Source organism: Eulemur rufifrons, chromosome 17, assembly GCF_041146395.1.
Source record: "Eulemur rufifrons isolate Redbay chromosome 17, OSU_ERuf_1, whole genome shotgun sequence".
In the NCBI taxonomy this organism is placed as follows: domain Eukaryota; kingdom Metazoa; phylum Chordata; class Mammalia; order Primates; family Lemuridae; genus Eulemur; species Eulemur rufifrons.
Window position 1 is genome coordinate 78,284,572 of NC_090999.1, and position 19,187 is coordinate 78,303,758.

The 19,187-nt window shown below is 38.4% G+C and overlaps 1 protein-coding gene across 1 annotated transcript in view; it reads left to right on the top strand.

Moving 5' to 3' along the window:
* The window catches only part of CAMK4 (calcium/calmodulin dependent protein kinase IV), a 218,090-nt gene that overhangs the window by 183,149 nt on the left and 15,754 nt on the right, over positions 1-19,187 (top strand). The window contains exon 7 of the mRNA XM_069492626.1: positions 1,733-1,807. Within this exon, the coding sequence (XP_069348727.1) occupies positions 1,733-1,807 (75 nt within the window). The remainder of the gene's footprint in view (positions 1-1,732; positions 1,808-19,187) is intronic.

Genomic DNA, 19,187 nt, shown 5'->3' on the forward strand with positions numbered 1-19,187 from the left:
CCCCAGAACCTTAGTAATGTTAATGTGTAGACTGACATGTTATATAGTGCATCATGAGGCTTTTCCTAAACCTTATTTGACTCTGGAAACCTATTTTTTCCCCCAGTATGCATTCTGAAGAACTATAATACAAAGATGAACTTGGGAAATTCTGATTTACTCAAACCTTTAAATTGGCATCTTGGAAAAAATATATTAAATATTGCTTTCCATGTGTCTTCCAAAGCAAATTTTCATTTATTAAAAAAAATTATAAAACTTACTTTTGATGAATTCTTCTTAGTGGAATCTATATAAAATCCTCTGAAGGGCATTGCTTTTCTGGCGCTGTCCTTTATCGTGCTAATCTGACAAGTTCACTGCATTTACAAGTGTTAACACCTTTGAAAATTAAGTTGTTCATATCAGGGGAGAGCTCAGACATAATGTGCTTTATGAATGCAAGAACTCAAAGAAAAAACCCTGAAAGCCCTGCTGGGCAGCCAGTTTGCTCTCATAGTCACTCCTGTAAGGCAGCGGACAGCAGGCAGTTTCCAGTTCCTTTGACATCACTTTCAAAGATTTGATCCTCAAGCAATGTCTTTAACTGGATGGATAGATACTAATTTAGGCAGGAGAGCCTTTCTTTTTAGAAGGGCTTCCTGCTGCTTTTCCTGATAAGAATCAGGCACCTGTGTGGAAATGTGGGTTTATCTTTGAAGTCTAAAACGGAATCCGTTCTGCACCTGCTTCTCTTGAAGAATGGCCTTGACCGGTTTCCTGACGTTTCCTGAATAAGAGAGATGTAGCCCAGCAAATAGATCATGATGGTAGCAATTTTTGATAACATTTTACCTAGGTATTATTCTGAGAAATAAATAAAAGGATTAGTCTTCATATGAGAGTAAATTCTTGTAAGTCAAATACATGAAGGACTGACATTATTTATTTTCAAGCAGAATAAACCTTTCGATATTTCTACTTATCCTATGACATTTATGAAAATATCATTTGTATCTCTCTCAATGAAATAAAGGTTCTGAATTATAGTGCTAATTGTGTATTGTCCCTTAAAGCTACTGTTACATAAATTTCAAAATTAATAGCATTAGACAAGATATAAATATTACTTTAAAAAAGAGCATATTTGCTAAAGGCTGGAAATTATAGAGAGGAGTAAAGATTAAATATAGATTTACTCATAAGTGTATTTGGGAGTCATATTTTTCTCCAATTTAAAGAAACACTTGAGGCTGGGTGTCCGTGGCTCACACCTGTGATCCCAGCACTTTGGGAGGCTGAATGGGCAGGATTCCTTAAGGCCAGGAGTTTAGGACCAGCTTGGGCAAAACATCCAGGCCCTGTCTGTACAACAAATTTTAAAAGCATAATCCAGGTGTGGTGGTGCATGCTTGTAGTCCTAGCTTCTAGGAAGGCTGAGCCAGAAGGATCAATTGAACCCATAAGTTTGAGGTTGCAGTGAGTTATGATGATGTCACAGCACTATAGCCAGGGCAACAGAGCGAGACCCTGTCTCAAAAAAATAAAAATAAAATAAAATACAGAAACACTTGAATTATTTTTTTTGGCTTCCTCAGATGATTCATCCCACCCACATCTAACCCACCATCAAATACAAAAGCAAACAAACAAATAAATAAATTAGTTTTAGTTTGGAATAGCAAGCATTCTGTCATCTTATAAAAGCTGAGAAAAGACTTGCTTCATTAAATTTTTTTTCTTGTGTTGTTAGCTGATTTTGGACTCTCTAAAATTGTGGAACATCAAGTGCTCATGAAGACAGTCTGTGGAACCCCAGGGTACTGCGGTAAGTTCTGTAATACTGATGTTTTACTATTATTGTTATTTGACGTCTGTTTTTATTTTACAATCTGATTTTATAAAATTCCTAATGTCTCTATTTATAAATGCTTTAAGATTTGGTGTGTCTCTCTCTGAGAAAGGCATACACAAATGATACTCAGACTACCTCTTACTTTGTTGGAGGGGTTCAGCAATGTTGGCTTAGGGCTCGTTGTTAGAATGCCTTTGGGGTCAGAGCTACTCTTGGATAGACTCAGGAGTAGAAAGACAATCACCAGGGAAGAGGGCAAGGAAAATGTCAGTGTTTATAGTTGGAATTAAAGCCATGAGCCCTTTGTCACTTTTCTTATTTGCTTTTCCTTGAGAGGAGAATGTGCCATCAATTCAGACGGCGTGTAGGGCAACAGTGAAAATGAGGTAGTCCCTAGTTCTCGTACATGGCACCAGCCTAGCCTCATTTAGACGAGGACCTCAGGTGAGATTTCCCCACCAGACTTTGCCCAGTCCCCGCAGACGGACTGTGCTGAGATCCTCGCATTCTCTTCCCTCATCTCCCAGAAGGGGCTGACGGTAGCCCTGTCTCTTCAGCTCACAATCGAGGGACAGAACAAATGTTTTTGATCCACACTAGCATGAAACTCACTCTTTTTTTTCCTTGATAGCTGAATTAATCTGGCAACAACCTAAAAGCCAATAAAGTTTGCAAAGATTATCAAGAATTCCTAGAATTCTTATGATTAATGAATATGTCACAAATCAATTAAAATCCTAAACTTGATTACAAAGAAAAGAGATAAGATTTCAAGTTATTGGTCACAAGATTGGTCATCTTTTTCCTGTAGAATCAGAATCTTTTTTACACAAATCTCCTTTCTCACTAACCTCTCCAGTGAACATTTATTAGTCACCTCCTGTATATTCAAGCCAGTGCATGGCACAAGGGAGATGCATTTCCTGCCATGAAACCCACCCCTGGGGCTCACAAACTGCAGAACAGACATGGAAACCAAAAAAATGTAGCACCTTAAGAATTACTGGGTTATGTGTATGGAAAAGCTATTATGGAAACATAGGAGAAGGGTGGTGTTTGTGGTTACCTGCCTTGTTCTTCTATAGCATTTATGTTTGGGGTCACCCCATCTCAGAAATCAACACAGAAGAACTGTATATCTAACTCATTTTAACAACTTTTGAATTCATAAAAATCAGTTTGGAGAAGTGCAATAAAATATTTGTTGAAGCAAAGGTGTCATTAAATTTACAGAATTTTAGTGCTGGAAGGAATTTTAAAGTTAATTCACTAACATTCTCATATTACTAAGGTTCAGAGAGTTTAAATGACTTCTTCAAGATTCCACATCTAGTTGTTAGTGGCTCAGGAATGAGAATCCAGGTATCTAAGGGCCTAAAAATATATAGAATTTCCCCTTAAAAAATCAATATAGATAAATCCTTCATAGAAATATTTATTAATTAAACCTTTTTTATTTTAAAATGTCTTCTGTTTTAATTTTTTAAACCTCTAATGTATTACTTGGTCATTGTAAGAAGTAAAAATCCACATATGTATAATCAATATTAACAGCCCAACGTGCATCCTTCCACACCTTTCTCTATGTGGCCATGTTCATATATGCATTTTATACTATTGCTTTTAATGAGTTAGTTTCCCTGGTAAATTTAAAACATTATTTCCTTGCAGCTTAATTTTTTATAAATTCAACAACTGTGCAGAAATGAATGTACCCATCTTTCTATTAAATCTTTACATTGTGCCAAGTGCTATTGTTCTGGATCTTAAGCCCCTTGAGGCCAAGAGTAGTTTATTAGGAGTAAATTCAGAAAACACAACATGTGATAAGTGTGGCATAGACAAGATGGAAGTTGACTTCTCTCCCATTAGAAGTCTAGAGATAGGCGGTCCTGGTGGCTCCACGGCTGTGGCTCTGCAGAGTTGTTGGATCTCAGTGTCGGGGACCCAGGCTTCCTTCTCCTTGCTGCCCTGTTATCCCTTAGGGTGCTTTCTCATAGTCCAAAACAGCTGCCTGAAATCAGTCATTATATCTGCATTCTACACAGCAGGAAGGAAACCACTTTTAAAAGGTGCACCTTTCTCATAGTTATATAGACTTGCTGAAGCCCCACATGTCACTGCCACTTACGTCTTATTGGACATACTTAGTCACAGCCTCTGCCAGGGAAGCTGGCAAGGTCTCCTTTGGCTGGACATATTGCTGTCCCACATGAATTCAGGGTTCTGTTACCAAGTGTCTTAGTCCATTTGGGCTGCTATGACAAAGTACCTTAGACTGGGTAACTTAATAAACAACAGAAACGTATTCCTCACAGTCTGAAGGCTGGGAGGTCCATGATCAAGGTGCAGGCAGATTCAGTGTCTGGCAGGAGTCTGCTTTCTGGTTCATAGATGGTGCCTTCTGGCTCTGTCCTCACATGGTGGAAGGTGTCAGGATTTCTCTGGAGCCTCTTTTTAAGGGCACTAATCCCATTCATGAGGGCTCCACCCTCATGACCTACTCACCCCAAAGGTCACACCTCCTAAAACCATCACCTTGGGTGTTAAGATTTCAACATATGAATTGCAGAGGGGCAGGGGGAACAAACATTCAGACCATAGCATTAAGAATGGAGGTGGGATTATACAATTCACCATCTCTACCATAGACTTATGAAGTAAGGTTTCTATGTCTAGAAAAAAATGTGTGAAAATCATTGCACTATAGCATGTTCCCTATAGGCATCCTCTTGTTTTATTTTGTTTTTATATTTTTTTATTTTATTTAGAACAGATCTCTGACAACCTGCCCATGGCCCTTCCCTCCTAATGGTACCATATGTACTTTTTATTTCTCTAATTCACATGCCCTTACTTGTCCTCCTTCTGTATTTCTTTCATGCCTCTAGGTCTGCAAGACTATGGGAGGTGGGTGGGATTAACCCTGCATTTAGTATTATGTGCCAAACAATTTATCTTCACTAATTACTGACCGATTGATAGAAGGATTGAAAAGAGAATTGAGAAAAGAATTATAGAACAAATTAAGGATTTCCCACCAGAAGAAAGCTGATGGGCAATTTAATAATTATTATCTAATACCAAACACCAAGTATTCCTGGGAGGTGGGCAGGTGGGAACAATTTGCTGAGCACTGAGCAGCCCTGGAATGGGAGGATAAGGAAGAGGGTACAGTAGTAATATCTCACAGTCCCTTCTATGACTAAGTGACAGCAGCATCCTCACATCAAGGACTACAATAACAGCGATGAGAGCAGTTCTTTCTTCTAGCACTGTGAATGAATGATTCAATCATTGATAAAAACCGACATTGAATATCTAATAGACTCCACGTTGGGCACTGAGGTTACAAAGGTGAACGCAGGTGGTCTTGCTCTTCAAGCATTTCATGGGCTGTAAAAGAAAGCCAGATTCAGACTTGATCTGGTAGGCGATGGTGATCCAACAAAGGTTTTTAGTCAGGGCAATATTTTAAAATCAAGTCTGTATTTTATAAATATCTTGGTAATATTATGATACATTATGACAGATGGATTTGAGGGGGGAAAGAGATAGAAATAAAACAGACAAATTAGAAAACTATTGTAAATGCTCTTTCCTACCCCTCTAATATCAGAAATCTCCTTAAACGGCTTCTCAGTGGATAATATATTCCATCTACCCCTATAATATAACAAATCCAATCATTTACTTTTAAAAAATTTAATAGGATTGTAAAATACTATTTTAGTCTCTTGTCCTTGCCATAAACAGGTCCCCCCCTTTTTTTTAAACAAATAATACCATCTTATAATGGAGGCTTATTTTCTGTTTATTATTTTTTCTGCAGATATCCATATCACCCTAGAGACTCTGTAATGGGGAAAGAGGGAATTGAGAGGTTGAAAGTGATGGAGATAATACTCCTACTCCGTTATAGGTAGTGGCTTACCAAGGAGTAATTTGCCATATTGAAAGAAAAAGAGGTAAAAGTAACAAGGAAGCTGGGGGTCGGGGTGGACTCTGCTTACCTCAGAGGACTACTCTGGGGATTGAGAAGAAAAATAAATGTGCTTTGTGGATTCTAAAGTGCTAAACATATACATGGAATTACTATTACATAGGGTGGGGCTGGCTTGGAAGTAAAAAATGAGTAAGTTCAATGTGTTTATATACAGGAGCAAGGTTCAAATTGTATATAAATATATATGCATATTCTTACACACTCTTCACCCAGAGGAAATACACTGAAATATTACCTCATAATGGGAGTAGAGGAGAGGGAAGGATTTCAAGGATACGCCTGTGTCTAGTAACACAGAAAATGTTGGAAAACCTAAGTTTGGGGGAAAAGAAGTCACAGTAACATCACAGGAAATGGGGGGCCTAGACCAGAGGCAAGATCCAGGGTTTTGAATTAAAAATTTTAATATAGTAATGAATATTTGTATTCATCTGTCATAAAAAATTAGGACATTTACAGGTGAGGCTTAAATCTGCTTTGAGGATCACCCTCAATTCTAGCCTTTGTCCCCTGCATCTCATGTAGGGACTGCCATCAGTTTGACACGCATCTTTCTGAGAGTAAGTACATGGAGAGGAAACTGTCCATTTATAGAAAGAGCTGGAAATGAGACCCAAATGTAAGACTGATGAGAATCACAATCATGCTATAGAAAGCATGACTTCACACAATGACTATTTTGTATTCTTTTATGGTACAGCTAGGTGTGGCCAAAAGAGAAGACAGATGAGAGGCTAAGGGAAAAAACAAGTTTGTTACACTCACAGGTCCTAGAGATAACAGGCATGGCAGGCCACACAGGGCCACATGGGAAAGACACCAGGGTGGTCAGGTGGCAGGAGACAGGAAGAAGGGAAGGTTTAGGCCACTGTTTTTATTGGAGTTTCCTTGGGTAGGGCAAGGCAGCACAGGTGAACAGTTTAGGCTTGACTAGTTTGAATAATGTTGGTGGGTTGCTGGGCACCTGGCCCTGGGATGATTAAGGCAGATGAATATTCTCTCTGGGTGTATGGACCAGGTTAGGAAAAATGGCTCTGGATTGGTTAGTTTGTGTATCAAAGTAATGCCCTTTGTTATCTTCAAGAATTAACTAGCCCCAGGAGGGGCAGAATCTCTGCAGCTAGAAAGGGTTTTTTAAGATGTCAAAAACATCATAATATAAAGAAAAATTTTAAATATCAATAATACAGAGACTTTGCATTTAACTTGAAAAGGTGTCTGAGACCCATGTAACAGACAGAGAGGAAGTGTGAGCTTGTTTCATCGCTTGTGGTAAGGGCTATTACTTCCGAGGTCCATTATCCTTACATGCACTGTGTCTAGTTTCCACTTTTAATGGAAAACTTTTCAAATTACATCTTTTGAGAGAGTGGGTGTTTATGTTATACCATCTGTCACTTCTCAGGAAATAAAAAAAGGAAAATCCAGCCATTCTGTCTCTTTCATAGAACCTTTGCCCCAGGATACTAATAACAGAGGGTTCTCCTATAAGTGAACTGCAAAAAAAATAGAAAATAAAAAAATCACAGATGCTTCCTGTTTCAGCAAATACTCATTATTTCCTGGGAAATGAGCCCAGTCAAAACCAAATCCTAGGCCAGAAAATTAAAATTTGTGGTCCAGATAAATGAAATCAATGACTAGTGTTCTAAAATAATCCATGAAGAGCTCAACATTGAAGAGATTCTCAACATCTTGTTGTTGGAAAAAGAAGGTCTGAAAAGACAAGAAAAGAAAAAAAAAAAAGAAAAAGAAAGATCCATTGGGCTATGGCTCCTAATAAATGTGCTACAATTTAACTATAAAATATTGACTGCCAAAATGTCTTAACTGGTCTAGATATTTAAGCCTTGATATCTATGGCTGTTTCCAACCCATCCATGCCAATACAAAAGAAGTAAAAGCTGTTAGAGGAAAAAAGAAGCCAATATTGTAATAGGCTAGGTAAAAGAATATCTCTGTCTAATATCAATTATCTAATTTATTCATAAGCTTATGTATGTTCTCACTTAGTATTTGTACTTTTCTGTTTATTCAAATTCTATTTTCAGAGTGTAGAAGCTGTTAAGAATTTATTTTCTCTTGGCATTTGCCAAGGTCTCATTATTTTCTGAGACAGCCCTATTGGCATAACTCAGATGAAATAGTAATACATAAAAATGTCCTGTGTGCTAAGCCCCTGAGAGTAACAATGTTTTGCTATTTGCAGGCTTTAGCAATGCGAATATATGTTGTGCTTCTGTTTAAATCAAAATGAAGGCCAATTATTAACAACTGAAGAATGAGCTCCCATTGTATGCAAAAATCTCTGTACTTAAGAGTCTGCAGGTGCCTATTTCTACAAATTTCTGGGAGTTTCCATATACGGAGGAATACATCTATTCCATTGACAACCCAAAATAAGTGACTGAGGCAAAGATCTCAATCAGGGGAGGTTTTTAAGCCAAAGTTTGAGGACGCACCCACGAAAAACACAAGCCACAGATGCATCTGTGACTGTTTTTTCCAGAGAGGAATTTGGGAACTTCAGTATTTAAGGGGCTAGAGCATGCAGAAAGAAAAAGAAGGAGAGAGGTATGAAGGGAGAGAAATTATTACATTTTGTGAGGCCCAGGAAATCTACATTTTACACAAGATAAGGTGAATGTTAGAAGAGAAAAAGGGAGTGAAGGAAGAATCAATTATGTAGATGTCCCTGAGTAGGTAGAAGAATGATTGATCCTGGGAAGATAAACTTGGAATGAGCATTATTGGTATAGAATCAAACAGACTTTAGTTTTAGGAGCCAGACTTAGCCTGTGGACCCAAAGTTGCAATGTGCATCTCCCTGTTTATGGGAGGCCAGCAAAGAATTTCCTTAGGAATGATCTGTAGGGATAATCCTTGTAGATGCCTAAGGCCTTGTACCTTTCCATGGAGAATCTGGCTAATGCATAATGTTAGTAACAGCTATCCATTTGGAAGGAGAAAAGGGTGTTGCATGACTCAGCCTGCAGGCTTGGCCTTTCATTTTGCATAAGGAAATGAGGGGTGGTCCTGAGATTTTCATTTTCCTTTACACCATATGTACAGACTATGGCTGATTCAGTCTTGAAAACTGACACTGCTTGATAACCAATGAATTCTGCCATAATTATGAGTAATTCTAGATGGCGGTGGTGTAATAAAAAGATGGTTAAATGCGAAGGATTAACTATTGGCATGTGAAGGGCATGATGAAAGTGTGGGATGGCAGGCAAAAGAGAGATTATCTTACCTTCCAGCCCTGAAAAATATCCCAGAATGATACCTCCTAAAGGATCAGCAAATAGTGATGAGCTGATAAAAGTGAATGTCCCTAATCGGATGTTCAATACTAAAATCACACAGATATTGCCCATCTACACTAAGGTATGTCAGGTATTTTTCTCAGTCTACCTTCACCACAGAGTATAAGGGTGACTAGAGAGATCGGTTGGCCCTATTTTGGCCCTGTTTACCTATCGCTCACAGGCCTAGACTGCTGGTGGTTATTGCTATTCATGTTTTCACACTCTCCTAGGCTTGGGAGTCAAATGGCTGGATCCCACTCCAGGCTTCACCTTGGGTTGGTTAGTGAAAACTTCTAAATCTCCATCTCCTCAACTATCCAATAGGAATAATAACATTTATTTTGTAGGGCTATTATAAGGAATAGATAAGATAATTTATGTAAAGCTCTTAGCACAGTACCTGGTACTTAGAACATGCAATAAATGCCAGACGTTATGAAAGTAATTATCAGTATCATGATCATCATTTTTATTTTTGCTATTAAAATGTATCAGTTCCTTTGATCAAGAAATATGATTTTTTAATTTTTGTGTTCACAATAGTAAGTTCTAATATTTGGGGAATTGGGTTTGAGGTCTTTGAAATTATATCATCTCTGCCACAGTTCTTTAGTTTTGAAATAAAAGATTCATTTTTTAAGTCTCCTAAGATTCAAGCCACATTGATGTTTTCTGAAATTCATGGCTTTATGGTGGTTTTTAAACAATTTTTCTAGATTTTTTTAACTTACTGAATATGAATAATAGTACCTGAGAATGAAGAGTAGATTTTAAAAAGGTGAACCATAAAAAAAATGGTAGAGAAAATAAATACAACCTTTTTAAAGACTCTATTGGTTTTCCAAATGAGAGTTTTGCTGGTATTTTTAACTAGGTAAATATGATGTTACACAAAAACATTTTTTCCTACAAAACTGGAAATGATTGGACAAAAGACACGGTTTGTTTCTTAGTTTTGATGACTACAGGAAGACAAAGTCTGCTCAGTGATCAGACTGGGAGTGGAACAGGAAATGTCACTTCCAGCTTCTGTCTGTCAGGGCCACCTTTGCACTTGGGGTTCGCTGCACTGCATTTGTCTTCAGAGGCCAGTGAGCTCGTCAGAGAGGACGCTGTGCTCTGGATGGGCTTCATCAAGGGAATGCAAGTTTGTTTGAATAGCTGTTGGGACTATGACTTTCTAAAATTTTTACAGCCAGAGTGAAAAAAAAAATGACAGTTTAGTTTAATACTTTAACAGGTTAAAAAGGGTAAATTGAAAATACTTTATTAAAAATAAGCAGAATCATCTCTTCCTCACACACATGCATCTTACAGAGCCATTTTCAAGGATCCAGAAACTAAAAGTTTCCAAATAAGAAAAATTTTTTAAAGAGCTTATTGGAATAATATATCAGGTGTACCTGACATTTGAGTTATGAATATGAATATTATCTTTCAAAGTATGTCTTAAAATGCTGTTAACAGAACACTTTTCTAAGATCACACAGCACGATAATTCAAGTCTTATCTTCCGTTAGTGCCAGTTCGTGATCACAGTGATGATCCCGTGGAGTTGCCACATTGCTACTTTTTAAGGAAATAACTCATTAGGCGCACTGTGCCAAAATTGAAGACAAATTTTCAACAGCTGACAGTTGAACAGAAAAGAACTCTGTTTAACTCTCAACAACACTGAAAGTTAAGTTAACCAGTGAGCTACATTTTCTATAATATGAGCACACACTAATATGAAAAATGTTGGAAAATTTAAATGGAATAAAGAAGTAATTCTAATAATGTAAAATTGAAACTTTCAGTATAGGTTTCACAAAAGACATAGTGTTTGTGTTCATTTCTGGAAGAACAAATGGCTAAAGTGAAATAATAAGAGTATCAAGTTATACTGGTAATCTAATCAAATAAGGGATAATCTCACTCAAGAATTAATTAAATAACCAAATTGGTGACTACCTTTTTACAATTATAATGAACTTTTTAAAAATTGAGATTAATTAAATGCATAGTGAAATGTCAACTGTGCTTGCTGTAACTTTCTACTTGACTAGCTGGAGTGTGTGCGCCAGGGTTCCTGTGTGGCTTGGGACAACAGGAAAGGGAGCAGGGAAGGGGAGAGGAAGAGAAGTGCAGGATGCTAAGCAGGTGGGAAAGGGCGCCCAGATCCATCTCCCCTTCCTGACCACACCCCCTCTTCCTCCCTAAGATAGGCTGTGTCCCCAAGCCAGCATCTACCTGTCACAGTCATGTGTATAGCCTCTGAGCCAGTCAAGCAGTGCCAAGCAAAATAAAAGTAGGGACAGATACAGGGTGGTGAGGAGAGGTCGTCAATAGCTCCTCTTGTTCTTGACCTTGGAGAGGACAAGGACTCTGCAGGATGGGTGTGAGCTTGTCTTACACTGTCTTGGAAGTTTGAAATTTGGAGAAAAATGAGTCTCTTGGGGTGTTTGCATTGGTCTGGTACTGCCCTAAACAAAAATGTTTTCTGTGGAACTTTAGTTGTGTAGACATTCACTCCTTTTTTAATTTGATAAATATTTATTGAGCTTCTACTATACCCCAGGCACTGTTGTATGTGCTGGAGATATAGAAGTAAAAACCAAAACAAAATAACTCTTCCTTAAGGATACTGTAGTACATTTTAGCGAGAGAACATAATAAAATAAATATGTAAATTATACAGAAAGAGGTGATCATTTCCATGGAGTAATATAAAGTTGGGAAAGGAGCGAGGGTTGCAACTTAAACAGGGTGATCAGGGAAGGCTTCAGGTGTGAGTGGAATACGTGAGCAAAGATGAGAGAGAGAGAAGGGAGAGGGCAAGCCATGTGGCTGTCTAGACAAGAACACTCCAGGTGGAGGGGACAGAGCATACCAACCCCAAGGCAGGAACATGCCTGGGTGTCTTTTAGATCAAGCAAGGTGGCTGTTTGGTTGGAGTGCAATGACAGGTAGGAAAGAGGGGAGCTAACAACTGGAAGAATGGAGCTAACATTTACTGAAATGAGGAAGACTGTCGGAGCATCAGGTTTGGGGCTTGTTCACTTTGAGATGCCTGTTAGATATCCAAGTGGAGGTGCCACGTGGACAGAAGGGAATATGTATCTGAAGTGCAGGGGCAAAGACTTGGCTGTTGATATAAATGTGGGCATTATCAGCATATATTACAGAAGATGTTTAAAGTCATGAGACTCTCAGGCATCCCCAAGGCAGACAAGAAGACCACCCAGACTGATCACTCAGCAATACCACCATTAGCAGGCCAGAGAGAAGAGGAGGAACCACATTTATTATTTGTGTAACTTCAAGTAGTAGGGGAAGCTCCAGAGGACAGAATTAGGAATTGCGAATGGATGCTGCAAGGCACAGATTTTTGGCTCAACATAAAGCAATAGTCTAACAACTAAAGCTGTTAGCAGTAGAAGGGGCTGCTTCCCTAGCCTGGGACGTGCTCACAAAAGCTAATGGACTCATCTCTCAGGACCCAAAGCCAGCAGCAAGGGGAGGGGAGGAAGAGGCTCTTCAATTTTGTATCATCCAGTAGATATATAGTACATAGTATTAAAGAATATCACCACACAAGCTGTCTATACATCCTGTATATGTAAACTAAGTTGAGGATTATGGCAACCACTTACTTAAATCAAAGTTAAACAAATATGTTTGGCCTGAGATGGCTGCTAAAATTGAGTCTCAAAGATTATCCACAACATCCTTCTCTGACTCCTCACATTCTCCTTGAGTTTACAGTCTTTTAATGCAACGATAATCCTGAACTTCAGGAACTCCACATCCTAAATCATTTTTCATGCCCACTTCTATGCAAGAACAGAACCAGCTGTGCCAGAGAATGCACAGTTCTGTGAGGACTCAACACTATTATTACATGTGTGAGGGCGGAATGATGGGCGGACGAGGTCAAAAGGAAGAGGTGATTGATGGCAAGTGGGTAGAAGCCTTGCTTAAAATGTCTTATTTGGGCCCTGAACACCCACAAAACGTTCCACTTTAGAATGTTATAACAGAAAGGATATGCATAAAATAAAAATAAAAAGTTTCAAAAGGATTATTATTGGTAATCATCAGTGAGAAGGCTTAGAGTTCCTTTAGAGGAAAACCCAATATGTGCCGTACTTCATCCATGAGATAGTCTAAATTCGATGTCCACTACTTTAAGTTTGCACCTCCAAGTGCAGAAGAGAGTCTTACATAATGTTGACATTAAGATGAGTTGGGTTTATTTCACTCCATCTCATCCCGCAAAAATTGAAAGGCAGCTTTTCAACAGGTAATACTCTTGTTGCCAGCATCTATCACAACTTTGAAGTGGCCAGGAGACTCAGTCTGATTGAGATTCGGGGAAAATAGTGATTATCTCAAGATAGGAGGGCCCAGTGGAATCACAGAAAAGCGTATTTCACAGGGTAATAAAAGTAAGTGGTGTTTGCTTTTTTTCCCCTTATGAAAGCACTAGGTGTTCTCGAATATTTGATTGTCTCTTTGGGGTACTATTAAAAAATAAAAAGATGAGGAAAATAAACAGGCTATCTTTCTTTACTCATTTATAAGATTTACACAAAGAGAAAAATCACAATTCTTATGGCAAGAGAGACTTTTTGAACAGCTTAGATGAAAACATGAAGTGGGAGTTGGATTGACTGATATTCGCCGTGTGAAAAATCAAGAGCCCTGGGGAAAGGAAAGGATGAGGTAGAACATAAAGTATTATCACTTGTTTTCCAAAACGCACTTCTAACTTGTTCTTTTTACACTTCTAACTTTTTCCTTTTATACTCTACCCACAAGTCACAGATAACTAAAGTGGCAGAGGCCTTAAATCCTTTCTCACTCCTTCGCAACCTTTCACAGCATGGCTGTCATAGAACTGATAGTATTCCCAGGTTCATTGTAGTACACTGTCAAGGCTGCTCCTAGCCAGAGGCAACCCCCTCTGGAAGTCTCAAGTGTATTCCAGTCTGATCTGAACCCTTGTCCTAGCACTTAACCTACTTACCTTTCTTATCTGTTGTCAAGGCAAAAATTGCATCAAATTTTAAACAGGTTGTGTTCCTTTCTTAGCAAATGTAGGTGACAGCCAAACAAAGGACTGCCCAAGCAAGGTACAGATGCTAAGAAAAGCACCCAGTTTGGAGTCTGCCCAGCTGTCAGCACTGCTGCTGCCCATAGGCAGCTGCCCTAAGTGCATAGCTCTCCGCATTCCTATGTCAAGTCAGGAATGGGAAAAATGGAGAGAATTTTCAAACACTCCTCTTCTGCCTCCCTTAGATACATCCCCTCCTCCCTTCTCCCTCCATCCTCCTCCTTCCACACTGCTCCCTTCACAGAGGCAACGTTTAGAGAGACTCTAGGTTCTGGGCTAAAGATGCCTTAGATTTTTGTGGCTCCCCCAAAACTCTGAATTCAAGACAAATCTCTACAGTGAAAAATCCCACAGTGTTTTTCCCTCAGCTCTAGTAGGGAGAGTAGTTCTGGAAAGTCAGATTCAGGATTTAATGTGCAATTTTTTTCCCCAAATGTTTTGAATTGCAAAAAAGAAGCAAAGAAGAGAACTTCAAAAAGACAAACAAACCCCTGACCTGCTGGACCTCCAGTCTGGCCTCTATCTGCCTCACAGGTGCTGATCATACCTGGGACTTGCTGCACACCTGAGCCCTACTCCAGCCATGCTGGCTGCTGCTGCTGCTTCTTCTCCTTCTTCCTCTTCCTCTTCCTCTTCCTCCTCCTCCCCCTCTTCCTCCTCTTCCTCTTCTTCCTCTTCTTCTTCCTTTCCCAAATATTAAAGGGGTACAAATATTTTTGTTACATAGATACCATTTATAATGCTTAAGTCAGGGCTATTACTGTGCCCATCACCTGAATAGTGTTCACTGTACCTGTTAGGTAGGTTTTTACCCCTCCCCTAGTCCCCCTTCCCCACTTCTTGATTTACAATGACTTTTACTTTTCTTTGTGCCCAGGTGTGCCCATCAATTAGTTCCAAATTATTAGAGAGTACATGTGGTGGTTGGTTTTCCATTCCTGAGATACTTCATTTAGGATAATGGTCTCCAGTTCCATCCGAATTGCTGCAAAATATATCATTTCATTCCTTTTTATGTCTAAGTAGTACTCCATGGTATATATTAATATATGCCACATTTTGTTAATCCATTCATGAATTCATGGGCACTTAGATTAATTCCACATCTTTGTGGTTGTAAACTGTGCTGCAACAAAACTTCAACTGCAGATATCTTCTGATAAAATGACTTCCCAGTAGTGGGAGTGCTGGGTTGAATGGTAAGTCTGTATTTATTTCTTTGAGGAATCTCCATAATGTTTTCCATACAGGTTGTACTAGTTTGCAATCCCACCAACAGTATGTAAGCATTCCTTTCTCTCTGCATCCATGCAGCATCTATTGTTTTTTGACTTTTTAGTAATAGCCATTCTGACAAGGGTAAGGTGACCTCTCACTGTGGTTTTAATTTGCATTTCCCTGATGATTAGTGATGTTGAGCAATTTTTCATGTTTTTGTTGGCCAGTTGTCTATTTTCTTTTGAAAAACTTCTGTTCAAGTCTTTTGCCCACTTTTCAATAGGGTTGTTTGTTTTTGTTTTTGTTTTTTTTTTCTTGCTGATTTGTTTGAATTATTTGTAGATTGTGGGTATTAGCTTTTTATCAGATGTATAGTTTGTGAATATTTTCTCCCACTCTGTAGGTTGTCTGTTTGCTCTGTTGATTATTCCTATTGCTCTACAGAAAGTTTTTAATATAATCAAGCCCCACTTACTTTTTTTGTCGTTGCTGTAATTGCCTTTGGGCTCTTAGTCATAAATTCTTTGCCTAAGCCAATGTCTAGAAGAGTTTTTACCACATTTTCTTCTAGAATTTTTAGGGTTTCATGCCTTACATTTAAGTTGTTTATCCATCTTGAATAAATTTTTGTATATGGTGAGAGATACGTCCTGATTCATTCTTCTGCATGTGGCTGTCCAATTTTCCCAGCATCATTTACTGAATAAGGCTTCTTTTCCCCAGTGTATGTTGTTGTATGTTTTGTCAAAGATCACTTGATTGTAGGTAGATGGTTTTATATCTGGGTTCTCTGTTCTATTCCATTGGACTATGTCTCTATTTTTGTACCGCTACCATGCTGCGGTAAGTTACTATAGGCTTGTAGTATAGTTTGAAGTCTGGTAATGTGATGCCTCCAAATTTGTTCTTTTTGCTTAAGATCACTATGGCTATTCGGACTCATTTTTGGTTCCAGATGAAGCATAGAATTATTTTTTCTAGATCTGTGACATATGCCGTTGGTATTTTGATGGGAATTGCATTAACCCTGTAAATCACTTTGGGCAGCATTACCATTTTAACCATGTTGATTCTACCAATCCATGAGCATGATATCTTTTTCCATTTGTTTGTGTCATCTGAGATTTTTTCATCAGTGTTTCATAGTTCTCCTTGTAGAGATATTTCAATTCCATGGTTAAGTATATTTCTAGGTATTTTGTTTTCTTTGTAGCTATTATGAATGATGTTGAGTCTTTGATTTGACTCTCAGCTTGACGGTTCTTGGTATACGGAAATGCTACTGATTTGTGTACATTGATTTTGTAATCTGAGACATTGCTGAATTTATTTATCAATTCCAAGAGTATCTTGGTGGATTGTTTGGGATTTTCTAGATAATAGACAATATCATCAGCAGAAAGTAGTAGTATGACCTCCTCTTTCCCAATTTGGAAACCTTTACTTCTTTCTCTTGCCTGTTGCTCTGGCTAGGACTTCTATTACTATGTTGAGTAGAAGTGATGATAGTGGGCACACTTGTCTTCTCCAGTTCTTAGGGAGAATACTTTCAACGTTTCCCCATTCAGAATGATGTTGGCTGTGGGTTTGTCATATATGCCTTTTATAATTTTGAGGTATGTTCCTTCTATACCTAGTTTGTTGACAAGTTTTTATCATGAAAAGATGCTGAATTTTCTTGAATGCTTTTTCTGAATCTATTGAGAGGATCATATGATCTTTGTTTTTGCTTCTGCTTATATCGTGAATCACATTTATCGATTTATGTATGTTGAACCATCCTTGCATCCCTGGGATGAAACCAACTTAGTCATGGTGAATTATTTTTTTGATGTGCTGTTAAATTTGGTTGCTAGTATTATGGTGAATATTTTTGTATCTATATTCATAAGGGATATTGTTCTATAGTTTTTTTATTTTTGTTGTGTCCTTTCCTGGCTTTGGTATTAAGGCTACACTGGCTTCATAGAATGAGATGGGGAGGATTCCCTCCTTCTTGATGCTATGGAAAAATGTCTATAGTATGGATACCAGCTCTTTTTTGGTAGGTCTGGAAGAATTGCCTGTGGATATATCTGGTCCAGGGCTTTTTTTTGTTGGGAGATTTTTTATTACTGCTTTGATCTTACTGCTTGTTATTGGTCTGTTCAGGATTTCTATTTCTTCCTGACTGCATCTTGGGAGGTTGCGTGTTTCTGTAAATGTGTCCATTTCCTCTACATTTTCTAATGTAGAGATTTTTATAGTATTCATGGATGATATTTGGTATTTCTGTTGTATCAGTTGTAATATCTCCTTTTTCATTTCTGATTGAGCTTATTTGAGTCCCTTCTCTTCTATTCTTGGATAATCTAGCAAGAGGCCTATCAATTTTGTTTATCTTTGTGTTTTATTGATCCTTTGTATGGTTTTCTTGTTGTTGTTTATTTTCCATTTCATTTAGTTTTGCTCTGAGTTTTGTTATTTCTTTTCTTCTGCTGGCTTTGGGTTTGGTTTGCTCTTCCTTTTCTAGCTCCTTAAGATGTGATATTAGGTTGTTAATTTGTGATCTGTCTTTTTGATGTAGGCTATGAATTTTTACCTTAGGACTGCTTTTGCTGAATCCTAGATTTTAATAGCTTACATCCTCTTTGTCATTCAGTTCAAGGAATCTTTTCATTTCCAACTTAATTTCATCATTGACCCAATAATCATTCAGTGGCAAGTTATTTGATTTCCATGTCTTTATATAGATTTGATTTTTGCTCTTGGAATTGATTTCTGTGCTTTCAGAAGATACATGGTATGATTTTTTTGAATTTGTTAAGACATGTTTTGTGTCCTAATATTTGATCAGTCTTGGTGAATCTCCCATGTGCTAATGAGAAGAATATATATTCAGTAGTGTTGGAGTAGAATGTTCTTACGTGTCTGTTAGCTCTATTTGTTCTAGAATCCTCTTTAAGTGCAGGATTTATTGATTTTCTGCTTTGGTGATCTATCCACCTATAACAGTGGGATGTTGGAGTCCCTGGCAATTACAATGCTACTATTTATCTCTTTGCTTAGATCTATTAGAATTTGCTTTATGAACATGGGAGTTCTTGTGTTAGGAGCATATTTATTTAGGATTGTTATGTCTTTTTTTGAATTGCTCCCTTTATTATTATATAATAATCATCTTTGTCTCTCTTTACCATTGTTGGTTTAAGTCAATCTCTCTGGAGTCTCGCAGATCACCCAGGACCCACTGGACCCCTGTGGCTCCTGCAGGTTAGGCTGGAGTTGGGAAATGTCTGTGCAGTGATGAGCAAAATGGAACCTGAGGAACAGAGGCCTCCTGGGGAGGGCAAAGGTGCCCGGTGGGTAAAGAAGCTTGGGTATGTGGGGCAGGAGGCACAGGGGTGGGGGCAGTGAAAGCCTGGTGCCCTGTTCACAAGAAGCTCTCCACTCACTAGTGGCAGCAGTCTCTCAGCTCGCTTTGGCAGAAGGTCTCTCCAGCAGCTTGGGAGCCCACCAACAGTCCAAGACACAAGAGAGGAGGATGTTACCCAATCCACCTACCCTTTCCGCTTGTCTCTGAGCCTCTCTGGGCTTAATCCTCGTCGATGCCTTTCTCCTTCCAATTCTACTCCACATCCTTTTCCTGTGGAATCTCCCATAGGTTCAGGCACCCTTCCTTCAGATCCTCATCTAATCTATGTTTGTCTGTCTGTTTGTTTTTTCTGTTTCATCTAAAAT